The sequence below is a fragment of the Uloborus diversus genome, chromosome 3 (assembly GCF_026930045.1).
Source record: "Uloborus diversus isolate 005 chromosome 3, Udiv.v.3.1, whole genome shotgun sequence".
Taxonomy (NCBI): domain Eukaryota; kingdom Metazoa; phylum Arthropoda; class Arachnida; order Araneae; family Uloboridae; genus Uloborus; species Uloborus diversus.
Window position 1 is genome coordinate 210,904,394 of NC_072733.1, and position 16,775 is coordinate 210,921,168.

Sequence of the window (16,775 nt, forward strand, 5' to 3'; positions counted from 1 at the left end):
ATCACTGTTTTTGATAAAAACTTTGGAGGGAAGAGAAAAACACCTTTGAGGTATTTAATTCCCATAATTCCGGTGAATGAAATGCCCAAAATGATTCTCTAGTAGATACACCACTTTCTGCTTCCACCCATGCTCATTCTACTAAAAAGAACTTCGGGAAAGCCGTGAACAAAGATGCTTTTCCAATATACTTTAGAGGGAAAGTTCCAAGATATATTGAAGCTAAGGTTGAGGAGAGAATTTTCAATGGCCCTTCAAATACGCACAATTATGAATATCACTGTTTTTGATAAAAACTTTGGAGGGAAGAGAAAAACACCTTTGAGGCATTTAATGGTATCTTAAAATAGTTTCGAAGTAGCAAAGAAGTTGAAAACTAAAAACATTTCCAAATAACTCCTTCAGAAACTCTGTGACGATTAATGTCTGAATATACGTGTCTGAAACTTCAGTTCCTCTACTTCCTCCGAGATATTTTGACTAAAAACTATGGAGCTGTGAGCGATGATCAAGACATCTCTGTAATGGATCGCAGATCTCAGGGTCATTGAGCTGAGGTAATGCTAGCCAAATACTGCAGGACTATTACAAGATATGATTTTTGTTTGATCTGACGTACAATCGAAACAAATCGAATAGAAACAATCGAAAATGAAGCGCTTACAGCAATAGGCTATAATTGTTTTCTACAAAATAAACATTGTTTAAAAAAACAGGACCTATTTAATTATGAATATCACTGTTTTTGATAAAAACTTTGGAGTTAAGAGAAAAACACCTTTGAGGCATTTAATGGTATCTTAAAATAGTTCCGAAGTAGCAAAGAAGATGAAAACTAAAAACATTTTCAAATAACTCCTTCAGAAATTCTGTGACGATTAATGTCTGAATATACGTGTCTGAAACTTCAGTTCCTCTACTTCCTCCGAGATATTTTGACTAAAAACTATGGAGCTGTGAGCGATGATCAAGGTATCTCTGTAATGGATCGCAGATCTCAGGGTCATTGAGCTGAGGTAATGCTAGCCAAATACTGCAGGACTATTACAAGATATGATTTTTGTTTGATCTGACGTACAATCGAAACAAATCGAATAGAAACAATCGAAAATGAAGCGCTTACAGCAATAGGCTATAATTGTTTTCTACAAAATAAACATTGTTTAAAAAAACAGGACCTATTTAATTATGAATATCACTGTTTTTGATAAAAACTTTGGAGTTAAGAGAAAAACACCTTTGAGGCATTTAATGGTATCTTAAAATAGTTCCGAAGTAGCAAAGAAGATGAAAACTAAAAACATTTTCAAATAACTCCTTCAGAAATTCTGTGACGATTAATGTCTGAATATACGTGTCTGAAACTTCAGTTCCTCTACTTCCTCCGAGATATTTTGACTAAAAACTATGGAGCTGTGAGCGATGATCAAGGTATCTCTGTAATGGATCGCAGATCTCAGGGTCATTGAGCTGAGGTAATGCTAGCCAAATACTGCAGGACTATTACAAGATATGATTTTTGTTTGAGCTGACGTACAATCGAAACAAATCGAATAGAAACAATCGAAAATGAAGCGCTTACAGCAATAGGCTATAATAGTTTTCTACAAAATAAACATTGTTTAAAAAAAGAGGACCTATAAACTATTTTCTAAAAAATAAACATTGTTTAAAAAAACATTGAGCTGAGGTAATGCTAACCAAATACTGCAGGACTATTACAAGATATGATTTTTGTTTAATCTGACGTACAATCGAAACAAATCGAATAGAAACAATCGAAAATGAAGCGCTAAAAGCAATATGCTATAACTGTTTTCTACAAAATAAACATTGTTTAAAAAAACAGGACCTATTTAATTACATTTATTACACAGGATTTTGTTTCTTTTTACTTCTGAATCAATGGATGGTTCCATTGTATCTTTCTCCTGCTGGCTTATGTGTATCTTGAAAACAAGAACTTATTAAAAAAAAATACATATTCATTTTTTGACCCAAATTAAGTAAGAGTTGACTAATTAAAATCTGTGGATGCAGAGGAAAAGTTATTATTATTATTATTTTATTTATTTACTTTTTTGCGTAGTTTCATCGAATTAACTTTATAATTCTATTCAACTATTTTTCATGTGCTTAGAATGATGTATTCAAATGTAGCAGTAATGTTATTTCAAATCGGTGTTGTTAAGATATAAAGGGTTGGGTATAGAAATCATTGTGCTAAAGATCTCTAAATGTATCCAAAAGAAAATTTCTTTAAGAAATGAAGCAAGATAAAATACGCATATGGTACATAAACTTTTGCAGAAAAATCAATTCAACATCAAAAACATGCCTATTGTTATGAATATGTTAGATACAAAATAGAACAATCTCGACAGTGAATACCTGAATCATCGCGCTAATAATTTTAGTGTCACAAAGTCCTCCTATAAAATTTGAATAAACTAAGCTAATCGTGCTCACAATTTTGACACATTGGCCTTACCATCCGTTCGTGTATATTTTAATTCTTATTCTGAAACCTTAAATTAATTTATTTCTTTTTGCAGCTGGCTATCCATTTGGCAGTATTACGTATGACTTCATGGGAAAGAAAGCTCCCCTTCTTGTTCTTTCTCTTCTACTCATGTTTAATTCAGGTAATCTGCATTTTCCTAAATCTCGAGTAATATTCTATTATCTGAAGTTCACTTTCTTCATAAAATTTCATCATTACTCTTACAGCTATGCTGCTGTTGTATCTCCCACCACGCCTGGAGCCAGAAGTAAGTTATTAATTGTGATTATATCTCTACATACTGATAATGAACTTAAGAGTCATTTTTCTTTTCAACATTGCTGCCTAATTGGATCACTATTGAAGGTAATCGGATGGGAAAGCTATTAGATGAACTCGTTTTACTTCAGCTGCATTTTTTCGTAAATTAGTTTCTGGAAAAGAAGAAGGGCATTTTAAGCTACAGCGGTAGATATTTTAGTTTTTGTGGATTAATAAAATGCAGTTTAGAGTTCAATTTAGGAAGTGTAGCAAATAGAAAAAAATAAAACGCAAAAAAAATAGGGAGAGAGAAATGAAAGATTTTGTATGTGTCTCAAAAAAAAAAAAAAATGTTTCTCAAAGTCATACGTTTAAATATAAGAACAGAACCGTTGAAATTCACCTTTATCTTTAGAAAATGAATAATCAATAAAAGCAGTGAAAAAAAGCAAAGAAATTTATTTAACGAAAGGCTATTTCCCAAAAGTCATAAGTTAAAATAAAACTTCCTTAAAATGCATTAAAATGACACTATAATTCCTTAAAAAAATTAAAGTAAAAATTGTTTTATTATAGCGTTTTTGATCCTAGTTATAACTAGTTTGTAGTTCAAAACTTAATTCCTAACTGTTGAAATTTAAAATAAAAATTTTACCCTCATTCTTTCATTTATTTCGAATGTATAGCTTCTTACACGATTTTTATTATCCCATTGACCACTTTTTACCACCAGACCCTAGTGTATATCATGCGTGAATTGAGTTGTGAAGACTTTTTGACTAATCACTACGTACAATGAATTTAAAATTTTTGCTTTTCAGAGGTTTCTGGTAGCGACCAGTATTTTGAAGTTAGTGGCTGATCCATTCATCATTTTAGCATCTGGTAGGTATTCGCAATTTTGTTTCCAATTTCGTATTATCACTGCCTATTCACCAGAAAAATAATAGGATGTCTTTTGATTACTATTTCTTGTTTACTACAGTTCTTGTTTACTTGTTTTACTGTTTCGTTTTAACCAGCATGACCTCAATTTTCGCGACCGTTAGCCCTAGATGCTAACTCAAATTGAAAAAAAAGTTCAAATCAGATGCAGAGTTAAGATATTGAAAGTTTGAAGCGAAAATAAAAATCAGTCAAAAAATACAAAAGTTAACTTTTTATATTGGTCCTAGGTCCCCTAACTTATATTTAGGGAAATCATCCCCATTGAAAAATAATTCAAACGCAAAAGGTTTGACATTCGTACGACGAATAATCACCGAGTTATGAAACGCAGCGTTTTGTAACTTACATTACTTTACACTCGCCGTCAATAACAACTTTTGGGGGAAAATATACTGTCCGATATTTTAACGAGAAATCTTACTCGAATTTGCGCATGCGTCAGGTCTCTTTTGATTTTATCAAAACAGGGGTGATAACAAGAAGGAAGTAACGAGCTAGCAAAAACTGAATGCATCGGGAAGTGTGTTTCCTTAAACCATCACCCCTTTTTCAGTTGGAACTGTTCGCGACAGTAGTGGTTTACAAGAGTTTAAAATAATATTTGTGCATAGAGTGCGGTTTTTGAAATTGTTCGAGGTTTTATAGTGTGTTTTTGTGTCTCATGGCATAACATTTGTATTTATTTTTGAATAGCATTGAAAAATATAAATTTTTTTTTTTTTTTTTTTACTTCGACAACCTGTCATTCTTCTGAAAAGACGATAAGTTCCAATATAACTTATGTATGGTCCCTTAAAATTTTGAACTCGAATATCTCTTTAACATTTAGTCGCACGAATATCTTTTTTTTGTGTTAGTAATATTTTTCAATGGAAATTATTTCAGTAAATATAAGTTGGGGGACCTACAGCCAGTATAAAAAGTTATATTTTGTATATTTATTCTCATTTAAGTTTTTTCTTCAAACTTTCAATATATTAACTCTGCATCGGATTTTGAACATTTATGCAATTGGAAGTATGCATCTAGGACAAACGGTTGCAAATATAGAAGTTTTGCAGGTTAAACCGGAACACCCTGTATATCATATGATAATAGAGAGTTATTGTTCAAATTTTTCACTGAAAGAGGCATTTGTCAAATAATTATCATATAATTCAAATTCATTAGATAATTAGCCATAAAAACAGACACATTTTGGATTATACAATTAAACTGAAGTAAGGAATAAGGTCAAGGGAGAAAAAAAATCAATGTTCAACTTTAGATCCACCCTTTTCTTTTAGATAAATTAGGACATAAATTGTGCATTGCTTCCAAGACTAAAATAACTGGAGCAACAGGGTGCGAACATTTTCACTTTATGCCTTTTTGGTAGTAAATGAAATCATTTTCTTTTTAGGGAAGTTGGAAGTTTTTCAGCGTGTTTTTGGGGAATGAGTCGAAACACACCCCGTTTATTTCCCTAATAGCCAAATGTAGGTAGGAAACTGAACAATCAGTTTATATGCATAAGAAGTTCTTGACCAAAAATAACCAAACTGTGGCCCGTAGGTCGCATGCCACCCGCTGAACCCTCTAAATCTGATCTGACCTCATTAAAAAAGAAAATGCATGCAGCAAATTTAATGATGCCCTAAAATCATGTAAAATATGAACAAAAGGGTGACTCCTCCAAAATTTGATTCTCCAAAAATTGAAAGACTAAAAAACTCAGCTGTTTCCATTTACCTCAGGTTTCGCCAAGTCCGAGGATGGCGTTCTGAGATTGGCGAGCAAAACGAGCTGGGGCAGTATTTGATCCCCGACAGTAGTAGAGGATCAAGCAACGAAAAACGAATTGCTTCAGTGTATCAACACATAGCACAATGATCACCCAAAATACAATGCACAGTATTAAAACACTCAATAGATACAATTACCACAATATGATTCCTCTCTTTATTTGAAATAATTGATTTCTCGTTCGTAAGGGTATGCGAGGGACATTATCTAATAGAACTGGAGGATGTTAAATATGCTCGTACTCATAAAGTCCTTCAAGTGAAAAGATACCTCTGGGGGTGCTAGGCCAGTAGTAATTCGACTTCTGGTCTGGTTTTAAATTATTGAACTGTCCATAGATGGTGCTACAATCTTGTGTTTTGTCTGAGCCAAATAGGAGTTCCACCTCGAAATAGGCTCTGAATTAAAACGGAAGACGTACCCCTCTGCCTTAAAATCGAGTAGCATTTCTAATCGGGCTCGGTTTCCCGAGAGGAATAAGTAATAACAACAACAGAATCCATAGACTTTAAGCGAACCGAAAATGGGCATTTATCGTAAATTCTGGACATTGGAGTAGACATTCATGACAATGTTGTACGACGCTATTTTATACCCTTTTGCACAAAATCCTTTAGGTGAGTGATTGAACACCTCGGATTTTTTTTGAAAAAATAAGTTTTTAAAAGATTTTTTTAGATGAATTGGCAGTAGTAACTCCCTTCTACCCATTTCCTGAATGAAAACAATTAGACAATGCTGTGTTTGTCCACTGGTTGGGGTGTTCATTCACTGGGTCGAAGCACTTTTTTTCATTTCAGCCCCCCAAAAAGCATTCATGTTAAACCATAAAATTTTTTATATGGATATTAAATGATTTTTTTTTAAAATAATAACTACGTACATCATTTAATGCGATTATACTGCCAGGTGGCAAATGCTACTTTTTTAACAATGCTATGATTTTTTGAAAATGAAAATTCACTTGAGTATTCATTTACTGATCGGTTACCCTACCTGATTGACAACAAAATCAGATTGTAATCAAATATAGGATTGATCAGAAAAAAGGACTGAAATATAAAGTCTTAAATGAAAAATATCGTGCATATTGAATGCTTGTATATTTTGTTCGCCCGTTTCCCTTTCAAATGACTATATTATTTCTACATATTTTTGTTCTTCCTGTTTCATTTTACGGTCTTTATGTGAACAGTTACTAGGCTAACGCTGTTTTTTAGTTCTTAGATTGGTTGATTATTTAATTTCACCGTTTAATACAGTTATTCAGGGTAACACAATTTATCCTATATAAACTCATATTTTGATAATATTAATTCGGTATAAAACAGAATTCTTCAAACTTATTATATAGTTATCCAAAACTAAGAAGATATAATCATTAAACCCATTTAAAACTAATTGTTAACCTCGTTCAAACATTCCTGCCATTTTATGTAATTTAGAGCCACAACAGAAATGGGGTGCAAAATAACTTACTTAATAAAAGTTGAGCTTATTTAATGCAGCAAAATAAAATTTCGAGATTTTTAAAATCTCTCCCTTTGTACTTTACAACATCACGAAATTTCTATCGCTTATAATATTGTATGGAATATTCTATTGTAGGAAGAACACTTTTAACAAGTTCAAAACTAGTTTCTAGACTTGCCAATTTTTCTTTTTGTAAAAGAAAGAGTAGAAAACTTTTTTCTTGCCTAGTCAAAGAATGCACCTTCAAGGTTTTTGTTAAAGTTAAAAATACCAAAAAAGGGTGTATTACCAACCAGCATGTCTCATAGTTATTCTGTTCGTCCAACCCTTTTGGTGTTTTAATTTTTGTCAAAAAAGTCACAAGTTATGCAGCAAAACCACGCAGTTTGTAAAATTATCTCGATTCGATTTTGCATTTTAAAAATTTCACAGTGTTAAACAATATTTAATTACAAACTATTTATATTTTCATTGTTAGTTTACAAATGCGTAATATCCGTAGTGAGTTTTGTGCATGTTTATTAGTCTATATAAAAAACAGGAACGTTCCATGAAAGCTGATAGAAAAGTTTATAGTTCCAAGATGAAAAAGGGTTTAAGGAAAAACAACTTTACCAATACTTTTCCAAAAAAAAAAAAAAGAATTAAAGTTGTTTGTCATATTTTACGGTGCAATAATTGTTTCGCAGTCATCATAAAAAGCTATACAGCGGGAAAATACAAAACAATCATTCGAAAAGGAAACATATTAAAATAAACTATTTTCTTGATTTAATCCTAAATGCGTTGGTTTAGGTGCATTCAACTACGGTTAGAATGTTCTAAAGAAAAACCTTGTATCTGTGTGTCTGGGCATTACACGCACACATGCCGCTCATTAAAATAGGAAGAAAAAGGCCGGAAATTGTAGCGTTTCATAATTTACTAGACCAAAACAGTTTTCTTGAAACTGTTTAGGAGTCACTTGAAATAAAGTACTAATGTCCAAGATGTTACATTTCTAATTCAGTTACGTTTTTCCACAGGAGCTATTTTTGTGTCCACATTATCAATTGCTGTTCTTGAACCATTCTTACCTATATGGTTGGTGGATAAGATCTCACCCCCTAGATGGCAACTCGGTAAGATTATTAAGTATTATCGATTGCTCTCGAAATGGATGCGTTACATTTCGGAGCTGTTGGCAAAAAATCGGATTTTAATAATTTTCAGTTAATAATATACATATATAACATTTACTTAATATGAGATAATACTTTGGATAGAAATACTGTTATTGACCTAAAAAAATTTTTTAAACTTCTGTTGAATTTGAAAGAATAAATATTCTGATGTAATAATGCACTACTGGTTTTTCAAAACAATTTAAAAACATAATTTTTATCTGGAACTGCTAAAATTTTCAATAAAGAAATTGTTTTCTTACTCTTGAATGTCACGTTGGTTCAATTTTACAAACACTGACAAAACCCAACAGCGGACGCAAATAACTTTTTAAGTTCAGGGATTAGTCATGAAAGATCTGTGTCCACTGGGTGAAATAGTTGAAATGAAATTTTAAAACACTCCATAGTATGAGCAGATATGTCAAAAATATCATAATTCTGAGTTGAGAAAGTACATTTAGTGCATATTTTTCAGAGAACGGCTCTTTTGTTGGGAGATTGCGATTATTTACTGATTTCTTAAGATGCAATCTTTTCGAAATGATATTTAGCAGCTAAATCTCAAATCCTAGACCCTGCGTTATATTATATCCATATCTATTTTTAATCATGTTTGAAACATAACATCCTTCACTAATTTACTGGAAAAACAAGCGACTTTGATCTTTTTTTCTCGCAAGTTGAAATTGCACCAGAGCTTTAAAAGCTGATTTATCCCAATGCAGTGTCCATTTTTAAACCAAGATATCGAATTTTCTATTCATAAGGGGCATATTCTATTGAAACATAATTTGATCGAGTTGAAATACCCGAAAACATTATTGCGCAGTTCTTATGTTTAAAAAGTAAAAATTCAAAAAAAAAAAAAAAAAAAAGGAAACAAAAGGGAATTCAGATGAAGTTGCATGATTAAAATTATTAAACAACTTAAAAAATGTTCAGCAATTTGTTTCGACTTTTCATTAAGCCTATTCTTTAATACAAAAGCTAATCCCAGTCCAAAAACCGTAAAAAAAAATCTGTTGAAGTATGCTTGACATTAAATCGAAAACCAACCAATCAGGCAGTATTTAAAACGTAAGGAGCAACCAAATAAAAGACGCATTAATATTCTAGAACAGAAAACAAAGATAAATTTTAATATTACTTAAAAAACAGTGTATCCTCAATTCATATTTCCACAAATGAGACATTTTTACGCCTACATTTGCACTTGATTTCCAGAATTTTAAAATTTGGCTTTTAATTGCTTTAAATGAAAAAAAAAAAGATATTTGTGTCATAACATGAAAAGTATCAACTATATAAAAGAATTTCTTTTATTTAAAACATAATGACTTGCTCGTGTTGTGGTCGTGACCACACTGTCACAACCGCAATGTGTACAAATCGTTATTTTTCAAACACAAAATATATTTTTACAAAGTTGAAACTTCATATTACGACACATAATGGCTCCTTCAATTCAAATATATTACAGTAAGAAGCTAAAGTTTAAGATTACGGAAAGAAAGTGCAAATACAGGCCCTAAAATGTCGCATCCGTGCAAATAGATTGAGCAGAAAAGAGTATAAGATTCAAAAGATTTAAAAACCGAAACGCAAAACTGACTCAAATCAATTTACACACCGAAAAATGGCTCGAAGCAGTATTATGTACGAAATTTCAAAAATTCAATTCGCATTTTATTTACGTTACAACTTATGTCTCAGAAAAATGAACTTTTAATGGTTTTATAAGAAGTAAGTATCGAGATACATTAAAACAAATTTTAAAGAAATATGTCCGTCTTAAATACAGTTGTACTCATAAAAAATGATTTCCAATCTGGAATTCATGCCGCGGCAGAAACATTCATAAACTGTTTCCAAGTAACTCGTCAAATCTCAGTTCTAATCCTAAAAGCATATATTTCTAAAAACGTATTTGAAAAATCGATTGAATACGGCGGTCTTCAAGGTTAACAAAAATGTTGTCAATAGTTTGTCATATCTATAACTTTTGCTATGGAAATGGATATTTCGTGGATTTCGAAGGTATTCAAGTGCTTCTCATTTTTTGGGAATATTTGTTCAAAAGTTTTTTTCCGGAACCCCAAGGGAAAATAACTCAATCCTGAGTCGTGATCAATTTTACGTGAAAGGAAAACTTATTTTTAAAACTTATATTTTTTTTTTAAGAAAAGCAGTATTGTAATACTGTGTTTTGGCACCAGTGCTGAACATAGTACACTAAATGCAATATAATACATATACAAGTATTATCCAATCTCCCTCTAAAATAAACACCCCATAGTATGAACACTTTTTTTTTTGGGAGATATATATATATATATATATATATTCTGAGAGGGTTCTACCATACATATTTCTTGTGATTTGATCAGTCAAAATTGATGTCATTTATATATTTAATTGATTTTTGTTGCAATAAGTTACTGAAATGACTGAGTGCCGCTTCATGAGCATTAATATAGGCAAATTTAAAAGATTACGTATCTATATATTGAAGAAAAAACCTGATACGTACACTACATCACTTCTTTTTACCCAGGGTCCCCCCCCCCTTCTAGGATAATGAAAGAAACTGAAAAAAAAAATCTGGAAGATATTTAAAATATAGGACAATACCAAAAAAAGCAAAAAAAAAAATTGTTTAAATTTAAATACTATACATGAGGAAAAATAAATTCGTAGAATATATACATAAAATGAAAGAAGATGTATGACAACAGAAACATTAGAAACGTTCTTTTCGGGGAAATAAACTACAGCTTTTATTTAAACATGAAGTTTCATAAGCATTTACAGGATTTTTTTTTTCAGTTTTGCTTAAGAAATATGCCAAGTAATTGTTATAAAAATACTTTATTATACAATAATATATTCATATTGATAATTTTATATTGAAAATGTTTTCCTTCCAATAGAAACATGTATATTTAATCTAAACTTTGAGCCGGAATATTGACTAACAAATGCTATTGTTTTAAAACGTTTGAATACTTTTCTATAAGATGTTAATATTACCCTAACGAGTATGTTTGTCGGACGTCCCGGTTTACAGAAAAAATCCCAGCGTCCCGGTCGGTTTACTTCACGTACCCGGTAAAAGATAAATTTGATTATAGAAAACCAAAATAGTCTAAAAATAATTTACTGTGAAGGATCATTTAAAATAATAACTTTGTCATTTCTATACCTCAGAGCTAGACCGACGTAAGTCCAAAGTTGCGATTTTCTGTTTATTACTGCATTGTATGTAGAATTTTAGTACAAATCGAGCCATGCAAACACAATAATAAAAAAAAAAAAAACCTGTAAAATGTACAAATGTTATTCCTATCTCCTGTAAAGTAGCGATTATGGGACTGACGTTAGTCTGACTCAGAGCTAAGATTTGCAACATGGACCCGCAAAATTATTGTAACAATTTATTCATAGCATTTTGAATAAACTACCGTATAAAACACTCTAAAAACCAAATAGGGGTGTGTACCCTTTTGCATACTCGCTAAGCTGGGGGTGGGGTAGTAAGTATCCCGTTGTTCCAGTTGAACATTTCGAAAATCTGTCAAGCCTACTAATAAAGCATGTGGAGTATAGTTAGTGCATGATTTGTATTCAAAAGAAATCTACATATATGTTCTTCAACTATTTTCGTAATCAAATATTTTAGATGAATTGGTAGTCAGGTCTTTTTAGAGCTTCTTACCATTTCGGTTTCTTTTATTTAAAGTAGAGACTTTTTGAGGAGTTTCTCTAGAACCAGTTTTTTTTTAAATCAATAAATAATTTCGTACGTGTGCGCTATATAATTTGAAGTTGAGAGTAGTATTATATAGTTTAATTTATAACTATCATTTATGATAAATGTTTTAAGGTCCAACTACGTGTACTTAAAATTTTCTTAAAAAATAGATTTATTTTATCGTGCAATATTAAACCTTGTATGGCAATTCATAAGATACGTATATCTTCAAATACACCACCAGCTCAGTTATTCCATCCGAGGACTGCAGTTTCGTGCTTTTTAGCACTCATCAGCCCGGAATTTGAATCACATGAGCTGGAGGCGAAAAACCTCTTAAGGGAACCAAGAGAACCAAACAAACTGGTAGTTAATATAGAATTAGCACACCAGATGAGTGACCGCAGGAATGGTGCGGTTCAACTCAAAGATTAATCGCAAAGCATGGTATTTTGTATTAAGTTACCGCCCTAAGCCAGGACCATGGCAGAAATGCTTAAAATACACCACCAGCTCAGTTATTCCATCCGAGGACTGCAGTTTCGTGCTTTTCTAGCACTCTTCAGCCCGGAATAGGAATCACATGAGCTGGAGGCGAAAAACCTCTTAAGGGAGCCAAGAGAGCCAAACTAACTGATAGCTAATATAACTTTCGTGCTCTAAAAAGCACGAAACTGCAGTCCTCGGATGGAATAACTGAGCTGGTGGTGTATTTTAAGTATTTCTGCCTTGGCCCTGGCTTAGGGTGGTAAATTAATACAAAATACCATGCTTTGCCATCAATCTTTGAGTTGAACCGCACCATTGCTGCGGTCACTTATCTGGTGTGCTAATTCTATATTAGCTACCAGTTTGTTTGGCTCTCTTGGTTCCCTTAAGAGGTTTTTCCCTCCAGCTCATGTGATTCCTATTCCGGGCTGAAGAGTGCTAGAAAAGCACGAAACTGCAGTCCTCGGATGGAATAACTGAGCTGGTGGTGTATTTTAAGTATTTCCGCCTTGACCCTGGCTTAGGGCGGTAACCCCCTTAATACAAAATATACGTATATCTTACTTTCCACTTGGACTGGTTTTTTCAACGGTTTTTCCCCTTTGGAAGAAGCTTACCAACCCTACGTGTACCCATATTAAACAGTTGAAGTCTTTCTAATAACTCAAAGAAATAGATGTGTGAACTCATATAAGCGCATTCGATTTAATAGTTTTTAAATTCATAGTTTTTGGCGCTTATAAAATATTGCGAAGACGGAGTGTGCCACTTTTGAGTTTAAGTAATTATGTTTTTGTTAGCGCTAGGTTCTTGATATCCGAAGAAAACCGCTATGCATTGTTTTGTATGAAATGAAATTTGCAATCATCGCAATAAAAAAGATACTGCATTTTGTATAATTGTTCAGCAATAACAACTAAATATTTCAACTGAAATTGGAAAAGAAAAATGAATAAGAAATAAATATTTCGAATAATTTTTTAGCAACAAATGTACGGTGGAAACCATTTTTTGGAATAGTTTTGAATAATTTCAGACGGAGTTTCAACCCTAAAAACTCACCCATTTAGTATGGCCTTGATATTAATTATACATGCATATGTTTGTGTGTGTGTGTGTGTTAAATTACATACTTATTTCAGGTACCGTATTCATCCCTGATAGTATTGGATACCTCATTGGCACTAATATGTTTGGATTGATAGCTTATAAAATAGGAAGGTAAATTTCTAATGTTTTCATCCTTACAGTGTTGAATAAGAATATAGGGAAAATAGACAAAGTGGAAAAAATGAAGTTAAGCGATGCAAGTGGTTATGTAAATAAAACTACTTAAAACAAGGATCATATTTATTAATAATTTCTAGAAGCATTATGAACAGCTAAGTAATACTTTAACAACATGTATTTGCGTAGAACGTAAAGATGCTGGACAAAGCTATGACGCCAAATTAACCTAATGAAAAAAAAAAGTTAATATTCAGTGAAACTGCTTCTTTTCTCTATGACCTTAATCAATCTTAGTCTTAGACTCCAACAACTTCTTTAAAACATCTTTTGGAACATTCTTACAAGAATGCTGCATAATTTGGTTAAAGTCAGCCTTATTCTTGCAACATTTCCCATTTTCGTAAATAACACTCTCTAAAATGCCCCATAATTTAATAGGAATCGTTATTGTGTGAGCACACTTTTCTGTGGGTAGAGTAACATCCATAGTGTTTATAAAACACAAAACGAAACTCAGGATTATTTAGATTTTCTCGTCCTTAATACCTTAGCCCCTTAGGCACCCTTTATCAAACAAACACAACTTATTTTAATAAGATAGTGCCTCTGCTCATACCTCAAGCTACACAAAGGAAGAGTCTCAGGTCATTGAAGTGCATTTTGCATTTTTTGAACTGGCTTGCTAAAAGTCTCAATCTTAAATCGAATGAGAACATACTGGGTTTTTTAGGGAGTGATATTTGCGAAATGGGAAAAGTTACAAGAGTACGACTGAATTGAATAAGGACCTACAGTAATCCGAAGGGGGGGGGGAATTTTAAAAGACGTTTTAAATAAGTTGTTGGAGTGTAAGACACCAAGAAAGATTAAAGTCATAGAAAAAATTAAGGACTTTCCTTGACTATCAACTTATTATTTTTGTCATTAGTTTAATGTGACCTTATAATTTTTTTCCTGATCTTCATGTTCAACGTAAATATATGTTCTCAAAGAATTAACACTTGATTACTCAATGATTTTTTTCTAATTTTCATTAAATATGATTCTTGTTTTCAGATGTTTTGTTTCTACAACCACCTGTAGTGTTTTGTTTCAATATTTCTTCCTTCATCTTCGGGCTTCATATTTTTGTCCAGCACACAGTGCAGTCACATTAAAGTTAGCACTTGACGAAATCCAGAATATTCCTTCTGTTGCGGAGACCCATACGCAGCAATGCCCGCTGAAGGGGTCTAAGGACCTTTAACCTCAAAACTTTTGACTTTCTGGAAAAAATATATGTTATGCATATTTTAATTCTGAACAATTTGATACCTTATTTATTACTATACGCAAAAAACTTTTCAAGTTATCGTAAAAACGCGTAAACTTTCCCCAAAGAGATGTATGTTAACAGCAGCTGTTTAAGCCTCTTTTTCTCAGGTGCCGGTTTCTTCGGTTTTCTCATTTTGCGCGCATGATATCTCAGAAAGTTTCTTATATATTTCCGTAAAACTTTTCATGCATGTTTGTCTAGTTTATTTTTATGATCTGAACCTAAATTTTAACTAAAAATTAAAGTTAATATTTAAAAATAAAAGCATTTTTTTCCACAATTTTGGAAATTTTCGATATACCTTATGAAATTTCAAAAAAATAAATAAACAATTTACAAAAAAAATAACTAAATTTAGGTTCAGGTCATTAATATAAACCAGATAAACATACATTAAAAGTTTTACGGAAATATATAAGAAACTTTCTGAGATATCATGCGCGCAAAACGGGAAAATCGAAGAAACCGGCAACTGAGAAAAAGACGCTTAAAGAGCTGCTGTAAACATAAATCTCTACGGGGAGAGGTTACGCATTTTTACGATAACTTGAAAAGTATTTTGCGTATAGTAATAAATAAGGTATCAAATTGTTCAGAATTAAAATATGCGTAACATATATTTTTTCCAGAAAGTCAAAAATTTTGAAGGTTAAGGGTCCTTAGACCCCTTTTTTGCTCATCATCTTGGTCAGTCGATCAACGATTGCGCGTTACTACGTCTCTAATTTTGATTGGTGCCACGGTAAGCTTTTACCACGGCACACTTTACAAAATGAGACTTCCACCCCATAGGCGGATTTAGGACTGAGTTCCTGGGGGGGCAGGATTTTTTTAGCAACATTTTTATTGCCCCCCACTCCCATGTTTTTGTCTGTTTCCTGTGCTGCATAACTCCATGCTTTACTTTTTTGTGTGTCGTTTTCATTAATGTGTGTTTTCATGCTGTCCTTTTTGAATTGACCTTAAGAGAGGGAGTTGGTATCAAGAGAGTGAAGCAGGGATCCCTTTTAAGTGGGAAATAGAATATCTCCAATTTTAGGGAGCCAGGGGCTTCTCCCCCGGAGAAAATTTTGTAAAATGGATATAAAATTCTGCATTTTGAAGCCTTATCAAGGTTAACTGGATAGACATAGAAATTGATAACTAGATTATACAGTTGTACAGTATTGTTCAAACTTTGTAAGAAACAGCCATTTTAAGTTTGAAAGAAAAAATAAACTATAGATTTCTCATTACAACAACCTTTTTTAATTATAAGTAGTGCAGAAAACGGAAATGAGTAGAGAAAAGGAATAGAAGTAGTGTAACATTTTTTTCCTGGCTAAACAGATTAACAATATGCAGTAGAAGTAATTGGAGCCCATTTTGCTTAGGATTTTCAAAGACTTATCTAATTATTTTCAAGGACTCTAGAATAAATAAAATTATTTAATGCACTTCATTTGTACTTTCCACTCTCTGATATTTTAGTACTTGATTGTAAATTTTTACAATCCTATTCTAACTTTGTGAGAAATAGCTATTTTAAATTTAAAAGAAAAAAGAAACCATAGATTTCTCATGACAACAACTTTTCTTCAGTTGCAAGTGGGGAAGAAAACGGAGAGAAATAGAAGTAGTGTGTATTTTTTCCGTGCTAAACATATATACAATATGCAGAAGAAGTAAGATAAAAGCAATCAATACAAAAGAATTTCCAAAATACTGCATTCGGGATTGAATAAATAGCAAGATATGAAATATGTGAGTCACAAAAATTTATTTGAAAAAATATGTTACCAACGTGAGGACCATGATTTTTACATTTTTAATACAAGATGTGGCAAGGAGCTGAATTTGACAAATTTTGGCATT

At 32.1% G+C, this 16,775-nt stretch overlaps 1 protein-coding gene across 1 annotated transcript in view; it reads left to right on the forward strand.

Annotated features, from left to right (window-relative positions):
- Positions 1–16,775, forward strand: part of LOC129219159 (synaptic vesicular amine transporter-like) — a 120,938-nt gene that overhangs the window by 31,446 nt on the left and 72,717 nt on the right. Inside the window, exons 6-10 of the mRNA XM_054853479.1 lie at positions 2,556–2,645; positions 2,731–2,771; positions 3,586–3,649; positions 7,996–8,091; positions 13,519–13,597. Of these exons, the coding sequence (XP_054709454.1) occupies positions 2,556–2,645; positions 2,731–2,771; positions 3,586–3,649; positions 7,996–8,091; positions 13,519–13,597 (370 nt within the window). The remainder of the gene's footprint in view (positions 1–2,555; positions 2,646–2,730; positions 2,772–3,585; positions 3,650–7,995; positions 8,092–13,518; positions 13,598–16,775) is intronic.